Source organism: Leptosomus discolor, chromosome 4 (assembly GCF_034619465.1).
Source record: "Leptosomus discolor isolate bLepDis1 chromosome 4, bLepDis1.hap2, whole genome shotgun sequence".
NCBI classification, from domain to species: domain Eukaryota; kingdom Metazoa; phylum Chordata; class Aves; order Leptosomiformes; family Leptosomidae; genus Leptosomus; species Leptosomus discolor.
In genome coordinates this window covers 47,620,914-47,636,109 of record NC_141394.1, presented here as the reverse complement: position 1 = coordinate 47,636,109, position 15,196 = coordinate 47,620,914, and the positions used below count along the sequence as shown (strand labels likewise).

Sequence of the window (15,196 nt, the reverse complement as noted above, 5' to 3'; positions counted from 1 at the left end):
ATACTTAGTTTAGAATAAGAGGGCTAGGTAGTAACAATGGGCATAGGAATATAACTTGCAGCATCAGTTTGGAGATTTTGACATCAGCTCTTAACAATTAAAATAGAGGTATTTTTACCCATTTTTACCTATTTGTGCAAGTGTATGGGTGTAATTTGATTGTTGGCTACTAAACTCTGCTATGTATTAACAAAATGAGTTTATTCACTTATCTCTGAGTCTCCTTATCTGTGTCTTGACTGTTGAAGCAAGGCCAGTACTTTGGTGTCGTTAGTAATCTCACATCACTCCCCACAAATCTTGCATTAAAATGATAGATGACTGGTTTTGAAACATGCACTAGGGTCACATGTCTACTTATTGCAACTGTATTCTTCAGGCCTGACATTTTGCTATTTGATAGAAGGTGAAATTTCTAAGGACCAGCAGAAATCTGCACTTGAGACCTTCAATTCACTTCAGGGCTGTGATGACATTTATCCATCTCTCTCAAGGGTTACTCCACAACCCAAGATAATTACATGGTCTAACTAGTTTTTATCATTCTAATTGATTAAGTACTTGTTTGGCATTTAATCTGCCTGACTTCTGCTAGCGTTTCTTGCACTGTAACAGTAACAAACCTAATCTGAAGCACACTGAATGGGACTGGTATTAGAAGTTTTCTGGAATGCTTTCAGCCTTGTCCTTCTCATGTTTTTCTCAGTGATGAAAAATACGGATTAGTAGTAGCCAAATGTATCTATTGAGAGTTTACCAACTCTCCATGTTTTTTAAATGGTGTAACCAGGTTTTGAAAATAATGCTCTTTTAAATCACCATTTCAGCCACTCTTTCCTAGAGTGATGGTTGTGCCTACGACAAAATTCTATAAACAAGCAGAATATTCGAGTTTTATTCTACAAAGCTGAGAAACTTCATGTTGGGAATCAGGACCTAGAATTGGTGCATTCCTTCTACCCACGTTGTAAGAATGATAACTTTAAATTCTTTTTAGAATTTGGCTTGATGAAATCAGCTATTATTTGCCAAACACGATTAATTTAATTCTTTTAGAACTCAATTTCACTAGCCTCTGGATGCACCCTGAATACCTGTTCTTGTGATGTCCATCCCTTCTTTTCTCAAGCATGCAGGCAATCTTCTCAGTTCAAGGCTTACTAGGTTTCTCAAGTCTCCAAAATTTCCTGTTATTTTAACAATTTAGAGGTTAATTTACGTATTTTGGCTCAGTCATATGTAACTTTTCTTCTGGGGATGCTGAGAGGATATTCAGCCTCAAGAACTTCAGAGCTTTATAATTGCACTATGATCTCCTGGTTCATGTCTTTTGCTGTCATAATCTTGAATTATGACATGGATGGGGAAATTCATCATAAATGATGGTTCTGTCTTCCCTTTATGTATCTGTGAGGCAAAATTACTCTTTCTTGTATGTGTACGTCAATGCACACGTCTTAAACCTGATATATACTGTGCTGTATAATCGGCTGTTTCACATATGCATATGATTCCTTTTCATGAAATTATTTTAATAGTATTCCATTGTTCTTTTGACATTTCCATTCATAAATTAGTTATTTCTAAAAATCGAATCTCTTTTTACAGTCATACACTCAATTATTGATTGTCTTATTAAGATGTAATCTGTTCAGATTTATTTATGTAAAGATTTTTTTTTTTCCAGTTGTAGATTTGAAACATTGCTGCAAATAAGATTTGGATTTTAAGCTGTTTGACTACGTTTCTTTCTTCACTGTTTTAACAGCAGATTCTGTCTATTTTCATGTACCCCAGAGGTACAGTAGTGCCAAAGGATTCTTTTGAACCATTTGGAACAGGTGACTGATACCTGTTCACGTGCTGAAGATTCATTTCTGAAATGCTTATTCATAGGGATGGTCCCATTGGCCTCAGTAAGGTTATTTTGTGTAAGTTCTATTTGATCTAGGCAAGAATTATGGAACTGGACCCCCAGTGACCTCTCATAAGTAGCACAATCTGGGTTGTGTTCCAATTCCATAAGGGCTTTAGAAGATATTTTCAGATTTTGGATTAAAGTGCCAAAATGGCATTTTAATCTGATGGCTTGAAACATTTTTTGAATGATTAAAGATGTCTGCCTATTCTGAGCATAGGAAATAATCATAATATTATTCATAACAATGTGATATCTATGAGTAAATGTTGGTTTTTAAAATGGTAATCACTGCACATGGTATCTTACTCTCCTCTATTTAACATAAATTTTAAATCCCAAACACTTTTTCCCTGCAGCTATTACAGAGGTCCTCAGCCCTATCAAAAGTTGAAACCATTAGTGCCAAAGTAGGCAGTATTTTGAGGTACTTTAGGAACTGATTGAAAGCTTCTGGCTAATAGGCAGCTTAGAAGGATTCGTGCAGCTGTTTAGCAAACATTGGATGCCAACATGCTTTTCATGTATCTTTAATTCAAAAAGAGGTTGCAGGTGCAAAAATCCAGCTTCAGGGTTAGTTTAAACCCAGTGTCCTGTGACTGATTTTTAAATAACAGAGCATAAAGCATGTACATTGTGTGGCCATTTTCAGAAGCATTCACATGAGGACTTTCCCTTATACTTTTAAGGAATTATGCTGAAGCCAAACAACTATTGTGTTTTGTTTCAATATGGAGTCACCCCTGTCCTGTTCTTGTGCTCTCAATCTTTGTTCTTCCTCAGATTTGTACCAGTTACCCTAATAATCCTTGTGTCCTCTAATGTTGAAAAGTCTCCTATGCGTACACCTTATCCAGTAGGCTGACAGGGTGCTTCCAGGGTGCTTGGAAATTCTAAGATCATCCAAACATTTTTATTAGAGAGGCAGTGGAGAAGATGTATTCGGTCATAAGAGGCAAAAAAATCCACAACCTATTGTTTGCGGATCATATGAACATTCAATATCAGTGTTTCCATTTAGTTTGCAGTCTTGCCCATCTTTATATTTCAGTTAATTTTAAAATGATACCTGTCCTTTGACAAGAAGAGAGCAACATTTACACAGATCAGACTTGCAGATCCTTTTTTCTTTTTACAAACAAAATGAACATGATGTTCTTTAGCTTCATATTTATGTGAAGTATAAAATAGCGTGAACCTTTTTCATGCACAACCGAGATCATTAATATATGCAATACATTATGAATATTCATCCCCAGCACACTATAGTTTCTGGCATTGCTTCCACTAGTATTTGATGCATTCATTTCTTTCATGTTTTCCTACTTTAATATAGAGCGTGGTTGATTTCCTAATCCATGTGAATGTGAACTTCCTCGGGCTGCTGAAAAACTTAATGCTTTTATAATTCTCCTACACACAGCAAGAGGCAAAGGGAAAAGTTTTTTATTCATTTGGTAATCTGTTTCTTTTCTTATTTTTTTTTTCCTCAAATCTCAGCTTGGAAACCAGAAAGTAACTGCCCCTGTGATGGAGGTAAATGCTTCACAGACACACAGACAAACAGCAACAGAAGCTTCTCCACTGCCTCTTCCTCCTCCTGTGGTACCAGTTAACAGAGCCTCTTTCTCACCAGACAGTGACACTCATCTAGTACCATATTCTTTGCCAACGCTTGATGATTTTTTGCCTTCACGCTTTTATAAAACACCAGCCCTTTCACAGTTTTCATATAAATGCCCATACCTAGCTTCTGAAAGTGTTATCCACAGGAACGAAACGGCCTCTGTAAGCACAGATTCTGCCATGAGTGAGTGCTCCTCCCGCACAGTGAGTGAGTCCTCCACAGCCATTCTAGATGAGCTGCAGACTTGTAGCTATGATACTACTGACTGCTCTGAAACACCTTCCCCAACCTTGAGCCAGATGTCTGCTGTGTCAGATGGCACCGCCTTAACCAACACTGCTGCCACTTCTCATGTAATTATGCTTCTTTTTTCCTCCTCCATTTTGTTCAAACAGGTTGTCAGAGGGGAAAAGAATTCAAACTTGTCTGTTATCCCGTTACAGAGACAAGTATTCTGTTAGAAGTTTTCTGTGTTTCCAGTCTGACAGTATGTTTTGCTACAGTTGTTAAAAAAAATCATTGCCATAGCAGATTTGGTAATAGGAAAATGATACTAAGTTGTTTCACAGTTGTATGGTCAGCTAAGGTGTATCAAACACTTTGCTTAAAATAAATGAAAATATCTGTTCCAAAGGCATTAAAAGCAAGCTGTCTGTAGAGTTTGAGGAGATTTGTTTAAAATATTGTTAGCAACATACAGATTTGTGGAGTTTGTATGCTCTGGGCTACCACCATTTTTGGTTTATACTAAGGTACAGATTTCAATCATATAACTTGTAAATTCATAGTAAATGTTGACAATATTTAACACAGTTTTTCCCCCAGCCATGACCACTGACTGCATGAAACTCTTTTTCTCTCCTCTAACTAACCTTTTTCTCTCCTAAGCACAGTTTCTTACAGGAGTGAACTTCATAAATAATCTTGTAGTACCCAAGTATCCTGTTACTTTTCTCTTAGTTAAGTCAAGGAAATAAACAGCATGCAATTAGTAATTTTATACATACATTCAATTTTCTGTACCTTAGTACACTCATATATAGTAGAAAGAAGGTATGGAATTTGGGTCAAATCCAGATCACTTCTTATTTCTTTTGAGATTATCTGCATGATTAAAGTGAGTCAGAACAAAGCCTTCATTTAGATTGAGCAATTCGTGGCTGAATTACAAAACAGAGACATGTTGTGAGACCAAAGTTTTACTGGGTCACAACAGTGTTCAAACTTTGTACAAATACTTCAGCATGCTGTCATTTTCAAGTCTGAAAAGAACAACCAGTGTATATATTTTTAAAGTATATTTTATAAAAAGTATTTTGACCCAAAACTTGCTCATAGTCACCTAGAAAGTCAACTATCTATTGTCAGTTCTCTGGGTGCTGTTAAAAAAAGTATCGATAACAGGCCTGTAAAAGCTGCCATTCCTAACTCTTGTAACACAGCTCTGAAACCTTGTTTTTGTTGTGGTTTTGTTTTTGGTTTTGGGTTTGGGTTTGGGTTTTTTTTGAAACTATTTTTTCTGATTCTATTCCAATTATGAACTTTACCCTTATAAAGTAACTTTCACGGGTTCTTTTTTTTTTTTATGGGGTTTAAAATTGTGGAATCTAATGGAAACTTGGAAATGAAATAGACATTAGATTTTTCCTTTTTCTCTAGTTCCAGGGCTGTCTTGAGCTTCAAGAATTGATCCTGAGTATTTTAGTCTAATTCAGTGTCTTGAGGCCAGGGGTGTGCTGTGCAGCGTTGTTGCACAAAATTGCTCAGACATCTCTAATGGGATCTCTTTCCCTTTGCTGCCTGCCTCAGCAGAGAGAAAGTTAGAAAGCAGCTCCGGTCACAGATAGATGCTTCTCTCTGCTCTAATTTAGAAGTCCAGAGAGCTGGTCTTTCTGATGTTCTAGGAAGTTTAAACTTGGTGCCTAGGAGAAATCTTTACAAGAGCATGATTACCTAGCAGCAGAAGTGGCTCTGCTAGCTGTGGAGCACAGGTAAAGTATACTGGAGAAAAAAATAAGTGGAGGAGTCTAGGGAAATGAACAGCATGAAAGAGATGAAGATTATCTTCCCAGTAAGATGGGAAATAGGAGCGTTTTGGTGAAATAGTTATTTTCTGTATCATCTTATTTTCCCACAAAGGAGATTACCTAAGAAAGTAAAAGGTCTAATTTGAATAGGCATCTTAAAGATTTCACTGCCTTGTAAAATCTGGGAACGCACTCTGTCACCTGGAACTAAAGCATCACATTCTTAGATTGAAATATTAATAGCTGCCAAATGATTCCAGGGCAGGAAAGGCCCTTGGAACTTGAAACTTTGCAAAAATATATTTTATAGCTAACCTTCTCACCAGTGTAAGTTGCACCAAATAAACATGCAATAGCCACATTCACGAAAACTTTCCTCAAAGAGAAAGTCATTAGGAACTAAGAAATTATGGCTGAGTTTACATCCTCTCTAAAACCTTTAGAAGCAAACCCAAAAATGTATATATGGACGTGCCATGTATACATTAATGACTGATGTCCATCAGCTACTTGTGTGGGTCCTGTTTTCATAACATTGTGTAAGTTTTCATAACTATTTAGTGTAAGAGCCTTACTGTCTAACCCAGCTATTTGATAGAGCCCATCACAGGAATATCTTAATTTATTACAGAAATTCATAGGAGTAGCTTTCCAGACTACAATAAAGCCATGCTAGTTCTCCTTCTGTCTTCAGAGACACAAGAGCCATACCAAATGAGTAAGAAGGTGTAAGGTTCTGGACACAGTTGCGTCCTGCCTTCCCTAGAAACAAGCTTTCCCAAAAAGACAATGTGCAGGAATAGAGAATGGGTGAACCCCTGAAGTAGCACAGAGATGGCTGACCTCATCTAGGAATCTCATCTGAAAACGTGGCTTCATACCTCTTGAAATGCTATCTTTGAGCTCATGTACTTTTGTATTTTTACAGCTCCAAGTTCTTTTGGAGGGGAGGATGGTGTGAGAAAAGCCAACTTAGTTTACATTTTGGTTCTTGACTTTATAAAGAGACAAAACCTTTAAACACAAAAGTTTTAATGGAGACATCACCACAGCACAAACTTTTCAGCTCAGTTCTGAAAACAGGCATCCTTAAAATGAGAAACCCCTGAATGCCTCTAGGAGGTCACATGATATCTGCATAGGAGCCAGAATTTGTTTTGCTGTCATAGCTGTTGGAGACTGAGATGTTAAAAATTTCAAGTCAAATCAGTAATCTCCAAAATACAAATGTGTACAAGAGGTCATGAATCATTTTGGTTTTAAATGTAAAAATAATATGCCTTTTAATACATTTTTTACTTGCACTTTGCTGTTTCAGATATTTTAATGTTTTACATTTACAGCATGTTTTAGTTCTCTTTTATTATACAAAATTGAGCAGTTTGTAGCACTCCTGATTTTGTTCAGATTTAAAAAGAGTTCTGTGTTAAAAGAGATATTACAGAGAGCTTCCCTCCCTTTTCTGCTGAAATATTCACTATCCTCTTATTTCGTTTGATACTTTCTCAATATCTCTGTTTTGATCCTTGTAATACTCCCCATAAAAGTGCTACAGCCCAGATGTGGAGATTCTAAACCTGGAGGCAGGGAACCAGATTTTTTCAGAAGTACCTCTTGTGACTAAAGCCTAAAAGGGCTTGCGAAGCTGCTATACTGCCAATTTACTTAGCTTTCCCATTTTATTTATTTGATTCTCTTCTGTTGTTTTGTGGTTGTGGGGTTTTTAATTGGTGCTTTTTTTTTTTCTGTGATAGTTTACTTATCAGCATCTCATAGTCACTCCAGCCAGCTTCCATTTTTTAAAGAAGCTTTGTCTCATTCTCTGTAACTAATCTTAATGAGACTTTTCCCTTTGGTCTGCACAGAAGTTCCTGTTAATATTGGTAAGGCTTGAGCATGTGCATTAATGGAATATGTCTCTTGGTGTCAATGATCTGTGGCAGGCAGCCTTTGTCACACGATGAGAGGAACTTTTACTGCTATCTTTATTCTATATTGCTGTCAGACCTCTGAAGACCTTGTTTGTGCCATCTTCATTCCCTTGACCGTGGTCTTTCTGTCACCTTCCCATGACTTCAGCATGCTTCACAGACAGCACGTACAAGGAGAGAAGAGGGGAGATACAAGGTGTATAAGAAACACCTTCTGCTCCCCTTGTGATGAGTTTTGTATTTCAGTGAGTGGAGATGCCATTATGGCTGGGTACCTGACAACTGGTAATTGTTGTGTGGATGACAGTCTTGCATCACTCTTTGTTTGGGATGGCAGTCGGAGGGCTTTGTGTGTAGTTTAATGGGATATTGTTTTGTTTCTCTCAGGCTCAGATCACAGTGAATGGGAACTCTGGCACTGCTGCCAGCCCAGTGAGTCACTTTCAAAGGCCTTTTTCCCCTTCTTCAGCTTTCCCTCCACCAGCTTCGCTCAATTCCAACATTGTTATCATGCAGCATGGCAGGATGATGGGTAAGCCTCATACAGAATGTTTGCTTTATACATTACGCAACATATTTCAATTCATGTGGCAAAGACTGCAAACAGTTGTGAAGTGCTTCACATCCATAATGAAGGTATTGTCTGTTCACCTACTTTGGGAAGCAAATGCAAAAGAAAAAAAAATAGCATTTATTATTAGATACAGTAGTGATCCTGGAGTTACTATTAAGTTTTGTTACCTATGTGTGTTGAGTCACCTCTTGCCACCTGTCTGCTAGCTTTACCGAGGAAAGAGCGTATATCAAAGTAGCTCAACCTCTGCAGCCCCTTCAGGTTTTGTCTTCTTTAAGAAACCAAGGGCTAACTTTGAACATTGGTTCTCCCCACAACTTCCATAATCTTCAGTAGAAATACTGCCAACAAAGGGAGGGGCTCTGGGCTTTTAAGCACCTAAAGCCACGTCCGTCTAAAATTTATTTATGTATTTTTTGAAGGGCATTGTTAATTTTCTTTAAAACTTACATGGTCGGCCATATAAAGATACTTTGCCAGTATAATCATTTTGCCAGAACAAACGTTTGCTTGCTGCTTTTTCTACTAGTGTTTTGCATATTTAGATAAGACTATACAAGCAAAATCATTTCAATGTGATCCTGGAGTTTACTTTTTTGTTGTGCGTGCAGGGAAATAGGTGACAATTCTCAGACTTATGCCTTAGACAAATGCTGCTATCCCTGTCATAGTGATAAGTACAAAAACTGTATACGTGGGTTTCTCCACATCCCAGAATTCTAGATTCTTTAATTGTTTCCAGTTTGCTGATCTAAAGGCCTACCAGTTCTGGTTTTGGATATACCTGAAATAAGTGTTTTCCCATGACTTTTATTCTTGTATGATACTGAAGTTTTATGTTCCACAGTAACAGCCTGATTTAATTCTCCTTGCTGATGTAAAAATCCCACTGATGGCCTCAGTTTGAGGCCTATGAAGAATGAAGGATAAAATCAAAAATGTTTTCTAAATTTAACATCATGCATTTTGGGAAAAAGGCCCAAATATTCAGACATTTGCCATGCTGAGTTGCCCCTCGCCATATATGTGTAGCACTGGATTATTTACAGGATTTCAAACTTGAGTAAACAGCTGAAACAGCCATACCAAAGCCATCTCTCTGCAGTAGCAGTGAGCAGAAATATTAAAATTAAAATTAGAGCTTTCAGTTGCCGCAGCTCCTTTTGCTGATTCATATTACAATTTAATATTTTGCTTCAGAAGAATCAATGGATATTAACGTCACACAAAAGACAATTGTAATCTTCACCAGTAGTGCTAGATTATTTATTTTTTCCCTCTATAGTAATTTATTCCGCAGTGGAAATGTCTCACCAGCACTGCACCTACTCTTGCAAAAAAAGATGCTTTGTCATAGCAGCCCAGTAATTTACTGAAACATGCTGCCTGAAGGAGTAGGGCTCTTTTTCCTGCATACAGGAAAGAAGTGCATCATCTGCAGCAGTACAGATTTTCACATGACACATTCCAGCAGTGAGCTGGTTTTTGTTAAATAAATTACTCTGAATTTTAGAGGGAAATGGTAATAGTGACATTAATTTCATTAATTGTAAAGGAAGATTTGGGGGAGAGGGGTAGAAATATTGCAAGTCACCACAAACCAGTAGCAGCCTGCAGAGTTCACCTAAAGTACTGTAGGTGAATCATCAGATTGCTCTACAGATGCCAAGTTACTGAGGTCCATTTTTATGGATTATATGCAGAGGCATTTAAACATTCCGACATAACTTTAAGGGATGAAAATTGTACATCAGAATTTGTTTTTTAAAAATATTCGTGTATCAGAACTTACTGTTTCTAAACACATATCACGTAAGTGTTTGTGGAGGGCCATTTGGAATCTGTTGCTGTGCTTAAAGAACAGCAATTTTCTGTAGTTTGCTAGTCCAGGAGGGGTGAGAAGTTTTGAAATTATATCACTAGTTTCAAGGAATGGATAGGAAAGGTGCAAGAGTTTGATTTATAGGAAAAAGGCTGTTGCCACTATTTCTCAATAGATTTTGATGGGTTTGTGGGTGTTTTTCTGAGTTTTTTTGTGAGTAAGATGCTGTGAAAAAGTACCTCTATTCTAAGAAGATCTGAGTTGAATAGCCTGTCTGGTCCTTAAATAAGTTTATAATTCTGTTAATGTAACATTAAGTAGAGCAAAGCCCCAGCTAAGATCATCTTTTTCTTAGTGTTGTATATGTATGTTGGTAAGATTGTTGTCAGTCTTTGTACAGCATACTGAAATGGGGAAGCGTGTTATAACTGCCAAGTATGATTATTGTATTGTTATACAATATTCTGTCATGTTATCTTTACAGAGTCCACAGAGACATACTCACAGCATGTTCAGACTCTTGGCAGCACCACCACCACCAGTACAATACCAATCTGTAGATCCTCAGAAGAAGAAAAAAAAATTACGGTCATTAAAGCTCCACATTATGCAGGGATTGGCCCGGTAGATGAATCTGGAATCCCTACAGCAATTAGAACGGTAGGAAATTCTGGGGAATCTGTGTATGAACTCATACAATGAATTGATTGTTGGTAATGGGTTTTTCACATTCTTCTAGTCTTATATAATGTGGAATACAGTGTGCGTAATCAGCGAGCTCATGAATATAATATTGTGTGTTGACGGAAAAGGAGAATGCTGATGGGAGCATAATTGGGCAACCTCATGTTTCTAGTTTTAATTAGAAGTAGCCAAAACTTTGTGTGTCTTGCTTCTTTTGTAGTTCTTGCCTTTTGGAGATAATGCAGTAGTTGCATTTATTTCTGAAATAAAGTTTATACATACTATATATATGCATTCATGCAAGCATACGTATATACGTATGTATTTGTATATATAAAAATCTCCTGCTGCTGCATTTTTGGGGGGACGTTGGTTCTCATATCATCAGGGTAGTGTAGAAATGAATAGTTTTGTTCTGAGAATAATCTAAGTGACTAGCATTTTCGTGGAAGTGCAATATATAATCATTGTGCCCTTGAGTGACACGTAAAGGAATAGCGTGGAAGCCCTTTCATTGTGACTAGCCCAGTTTTGATCATCTGCCACTAGTCACTGCCTGAGTGGTCCCAGGCTGTCGAACTGTAGAGTTTTGTTTTCACTATGCTGAAGCATTCTTTCCACTCTGCTGTCAGGGCAGCCTCTTCTGGCTGGTCCAGAGAGCACAGTGGCAGCTGCACTAGGTCTGTAAAGCAAGTGCTTACTGGCCTTCCCAGTCAGAGAAGCAGCGCTGTGCTAGACGGAGAAAGAGTAAGAAGAGTGGGAGCCAGGATGAAAGCCGCAGAGCCTTTGCAGGTGAAGTCTTTGTGAGGTGCAAGGATGTAGCAGCTGTTGGATGTATCCTCTCTGCCAATACTGACATATGGGGCTGTGTTGTATTGCCAAGAACTGCTTCAATGGATTTAAAAATTAGGGGGGAAATCAGGAATTGATGGAGAAAAGCAATAGGAAAAAATCAAAATGAGTGGTAAGATGGGGACAATTTTGGTAAGAATGGGGGGAAACTCTGGCATTTCTTGCCCTGTTTTTCACGTTAAAAGTAGTATGATCAGAATCTTTTAAAAATTAAGACATTTCTTTGCAACAGTGCTCTAGCATCCTACCTATTTGTTAAGTAAATATATCTTTATGCTTTATGTAGGATAAAGTAATTGGTTTTGTTCTTTTTTTTTTTAAGAGTAGATTGATCTAATAGGGTGCATATCATTTATGTAAGATTATAACAGAAATCCCTCTCAAGTGTTCTTAACAGAGCTGGCAATCTGCCAGCCTGTATTTAACTTTGGGATTGTATGGTCTGAGTCTCTCAGATTTTCTCCTAAAAACATACTGTAATTTGAATTAGGACACTTTTCAGCTGGATTTGCTCTGGTTTTTGTTATATTTCAATTTCAAAATATATTACAGCTTGTAAACGTAGTATTATGGAAATGATTCTCACAATGAGCTGTGAGTTAAAAGATTGTGCTAGCATATGTGTGTGTGAGCATGTGTCTCGTGTGCCACTTTGCATCCTTATTCTGGTTCCTTAGGACTTAGCTGGAAGTGAGACTATTTTGAAGATACTGATTTGAAATTACACTTCAAATGTGCATGAGTATATTTGAGCCCCGTGTACCCGAGTCATGTAAGAACACAGGTGGTATAGTTGTCAGCGAAAGACTCCAATGTGCTGCACCTTGACACCTCTGAGAAGTGCAGTACTATGCAGAAACATGCAAAAGTGCTCTAACTGCATTTCCCATGAACAGTAGAAGGTAGGATATATCACTCATTCTTTCTCCTAAGGTCAGCGTGCAATCCAAATGGGCATCTTCTCTCAGAAAGTTCAGCCTTATTCTGTCTGGAGAAAGAAAGTAGTTTTCAAATTAGTTGATCTTATCGTTGCATGCAAAGTTTAAAAGTTTCTTATTTTTCTATCTTTATGAAAATGGCAACAATCTATCAAAATGGCAGTAAATGCAGATTCACAGGTGATAGGTAACATACACACTGTGTTCCGTAACACTGTGCTACTCAAAGCTTGTAAATAAGAACTTGGGAGTATCTCTTTCAGATTTGGAGTGTGTTTCATGAGTAGAGAGGTTTTTCTCAAGCTGTGGTTGTCTCCTTCAAGTCTGTCTTTACTCTCAAAACATGGTTTGTGACAGCTGTTTAGCCAAGGAAAGCAGAGTGGTGTTCTCTTCCCTTTCTATTCCTGCAAACCCTCTCTGTCCAAAGCTGCTAAGAGAGGAAGGATTCCTACAGAGCTCTCTCAGAATGTCCATCCCATGTTAGCATGTTCCCTCCATACCACTTGAGCTCCTGCCAGCTCTGGGAAGTGCAAGCCTGAAAATTCAGATCATTGTCAAGTTCTGCCACCATGCCAAGCCCTGCCCCAAAGATGATGAAATTCCAAGGCATCAAAAATGAAGTCTTTGGAAAAGAGAGGGTAAAATGCTGTTCACTCAGAAAAGCATTCAGTCAAATAGCACCACCAGAGTTTACCACCAACAGGATCCTAGGAAAAGAGAAAACAGGTTTGTGGAAAGCAGTATGACTGAATGTTTTAGACTATCCAAAATGATTGCTTCATGTCTAACTATCAAAATTAATCTGTAGACTGAAAAGGCCTCTATTTACTAAGAATGAGGAAAAAAAAATAATCAAGATTTCTTTTCTGTACTTAGTCACGCAATATTCAGCTAGGAAAAAAAAAAAACACCACAGAAGGTCCTCTGAAAGTCATAAATAACTCCTTTAATTACATACTTTCTGATGGATTATTAGAATACCGCAATGATTATGGACTTTCCTAAGTACCAACTGTAGATACTTCTTATGTCCTCTTCACAGTCTTTGGCTGATTGTTCTTTCACATATGAGGATACCATGTTCCAACATTTAATTGCAACAACTATAATGTATGCAAAGCAGGATGGCATCTGAATGACTTGGTGCATTGTCAATGCTGCTAATTCCTCAAACAAATGTTGGGATGTGGGATTAGTGAATATAAATTGAGAAAATGTATTTTAAAATTAATTTATTCTATTCCTTAACTAATCCTATCTGGCTTATTATGTAAAGCCAAATTATTGGCTGAGGCTTTAAACTCCAGGGTGGAGGTTGAGGGGGAGATGATGAGAGAAAAACGTTCAAATGTCCAGAAAGATGTTGGGAGCCCACCTTCTGTGGTCATGTGGGAGCTCCTCCATACCTGATCTCTATGTGGAAGCCTCCTGTTGATTTGTGGAGGACCTGACTGATAAGGACAATCCTGCAGAGAGATATCTATGCACCTTTGTCCCTTGACAAATAGTAGGGTCGTGGCAGTAATATTTATGCACTTTTTCCAATCTATTCACCTGTCACTGATACAAGCTCTGTTGGAAAACTCTTCTTGACCCAATACAGTCAGAAAGGCAGTTGCAGTATCATGGGACCATTGCAGATTTGTAGCACTGTGGGAAATGAGGAGTACCATGGAGGTTTTGCCCATCAGCATGAATTCATTTGGACCTTCTAGGCTTCCTTGTAAACTTTTGAACATACATGATCTTGGAGCACCAAACAGCATACTTGTTTCAAATCCAGCTAAATTATTCTTACCAGATTGGCGTGAGTATAGATGTTTTAGGAACTTTAGGGAAACTGTTAAAATGGTCCAAATCTGCTTCTGAATGTCTTCTCTTTGGCAGAAGTCAGGAATGTTGGTAAGTGGGGAAAGGGACCTGATCTTGATACAAAACTATCTCTTTCATCTCCTGCAAGCAGGTCAGGGTAAAAAGCATAACCCACCACTTAAAATTCTTTCTTCCCCAACAGATCCCTGTGTTCTTCAGGTGACTGTCAGCTCTTCTTTCAAACAATTTTTTTAAAAAAAAAAATTACATTCATTAGCAATTTTATGAGAACTCGTATTGATTCCTCAAAATATGGGAGCGTTTTCTGCTTAGTCCCTTGGAGTAAGAGCTCACCATTGTTAAGAAAAACAGATTAAGTTATGTACAGTAACTGTACCAAGTATTTAGGGCAAAAAATGTGATTCACTAAAGATGTTACAGAGCCAGGTGAATACACTCAGGACTGTCAGTTATTTTGCAGAGAAGAGTTTGTGGTTTTTCACTTTTCATGGTAAAGAGGAGTAGGCAGAGTGATTGCAGATTTAGTATTAGCTAATTCAGGATAACGCACATTAAGAGGGGTCTTTTGAATTATCCCTGTGCACCATGAGGTTTGAAGATAGTTTTGTCCATCTGCAGTAAAACTTTTGCTTTTCTGGCTACTGTGGAACAAGTAAAATTGTAGGACCTAAGAATAGTAATGCTGAAAACATTTGCCTTTGTGTTATCTCTTTTTCTGAAATATTATCATCCTATATCAAAAAAAAATTGCAGCAAAAGAGAAAATGCAGAAGGGTAAGAGATAAACATAATTAGAAGCACGAGCAAATGTTGATATGAGGAGAGTTTGGGAACTTTGAGATTGCTTAGTTTACAAAAGTAAAGACAAGTATAATTTGATGAGTGGTTATTTCAAGGTATATTGTATTCACTTTTCTCAAAATAGAAAAATAAGTTAAAATTAAGTTGCCTGGGAAGGGAATTTAAAACTGATAAAAGGAAATACTGTTT

At 37.6% G+C, this 15,196-nt stretch overlaps 1 protein-coding gene across 7 annotated transcripts in view; it reads left to right on the top strand.

Annotated features, from left to right (window-relative positions):
- The window catches only part of SORBS2 (sorbin and SH3 domain containing 2), an 82,948-nt gene that overhangs the window by 15,892 nt on the left and 51,860 nt on the right, over positions 1 to 15,196 (top strand). For 3 of the 7 annotated variants that reach the window (XM_086464436.1, XM_086464434.1, XM_086464438.1), the window contains 3 exons: positions 3,419 to 3,898; positions 7,891 to 8,035; positions 10,384 to 10,559. In XM_086464436.1, coding sequence (XP_086320562.1) covers positions 3,419 to 3,898; positions 7,891 to 8,035; positions 10,384 to 10,559 — 801 coding nt within the window. Of the gene's footprint in view, positions 1 to 3,418; positions 3,899 to 7,890; positions 8,036 to 10,383; positions 10,560 to 11,351; positions 11,376 to 15,196 lie in introns of those variants that run through there. The other 4 variants (XM_086464437.1, XM_086464435.1, XM_086464439.1 and 1 more) reach the window with 2 other exon arrangements.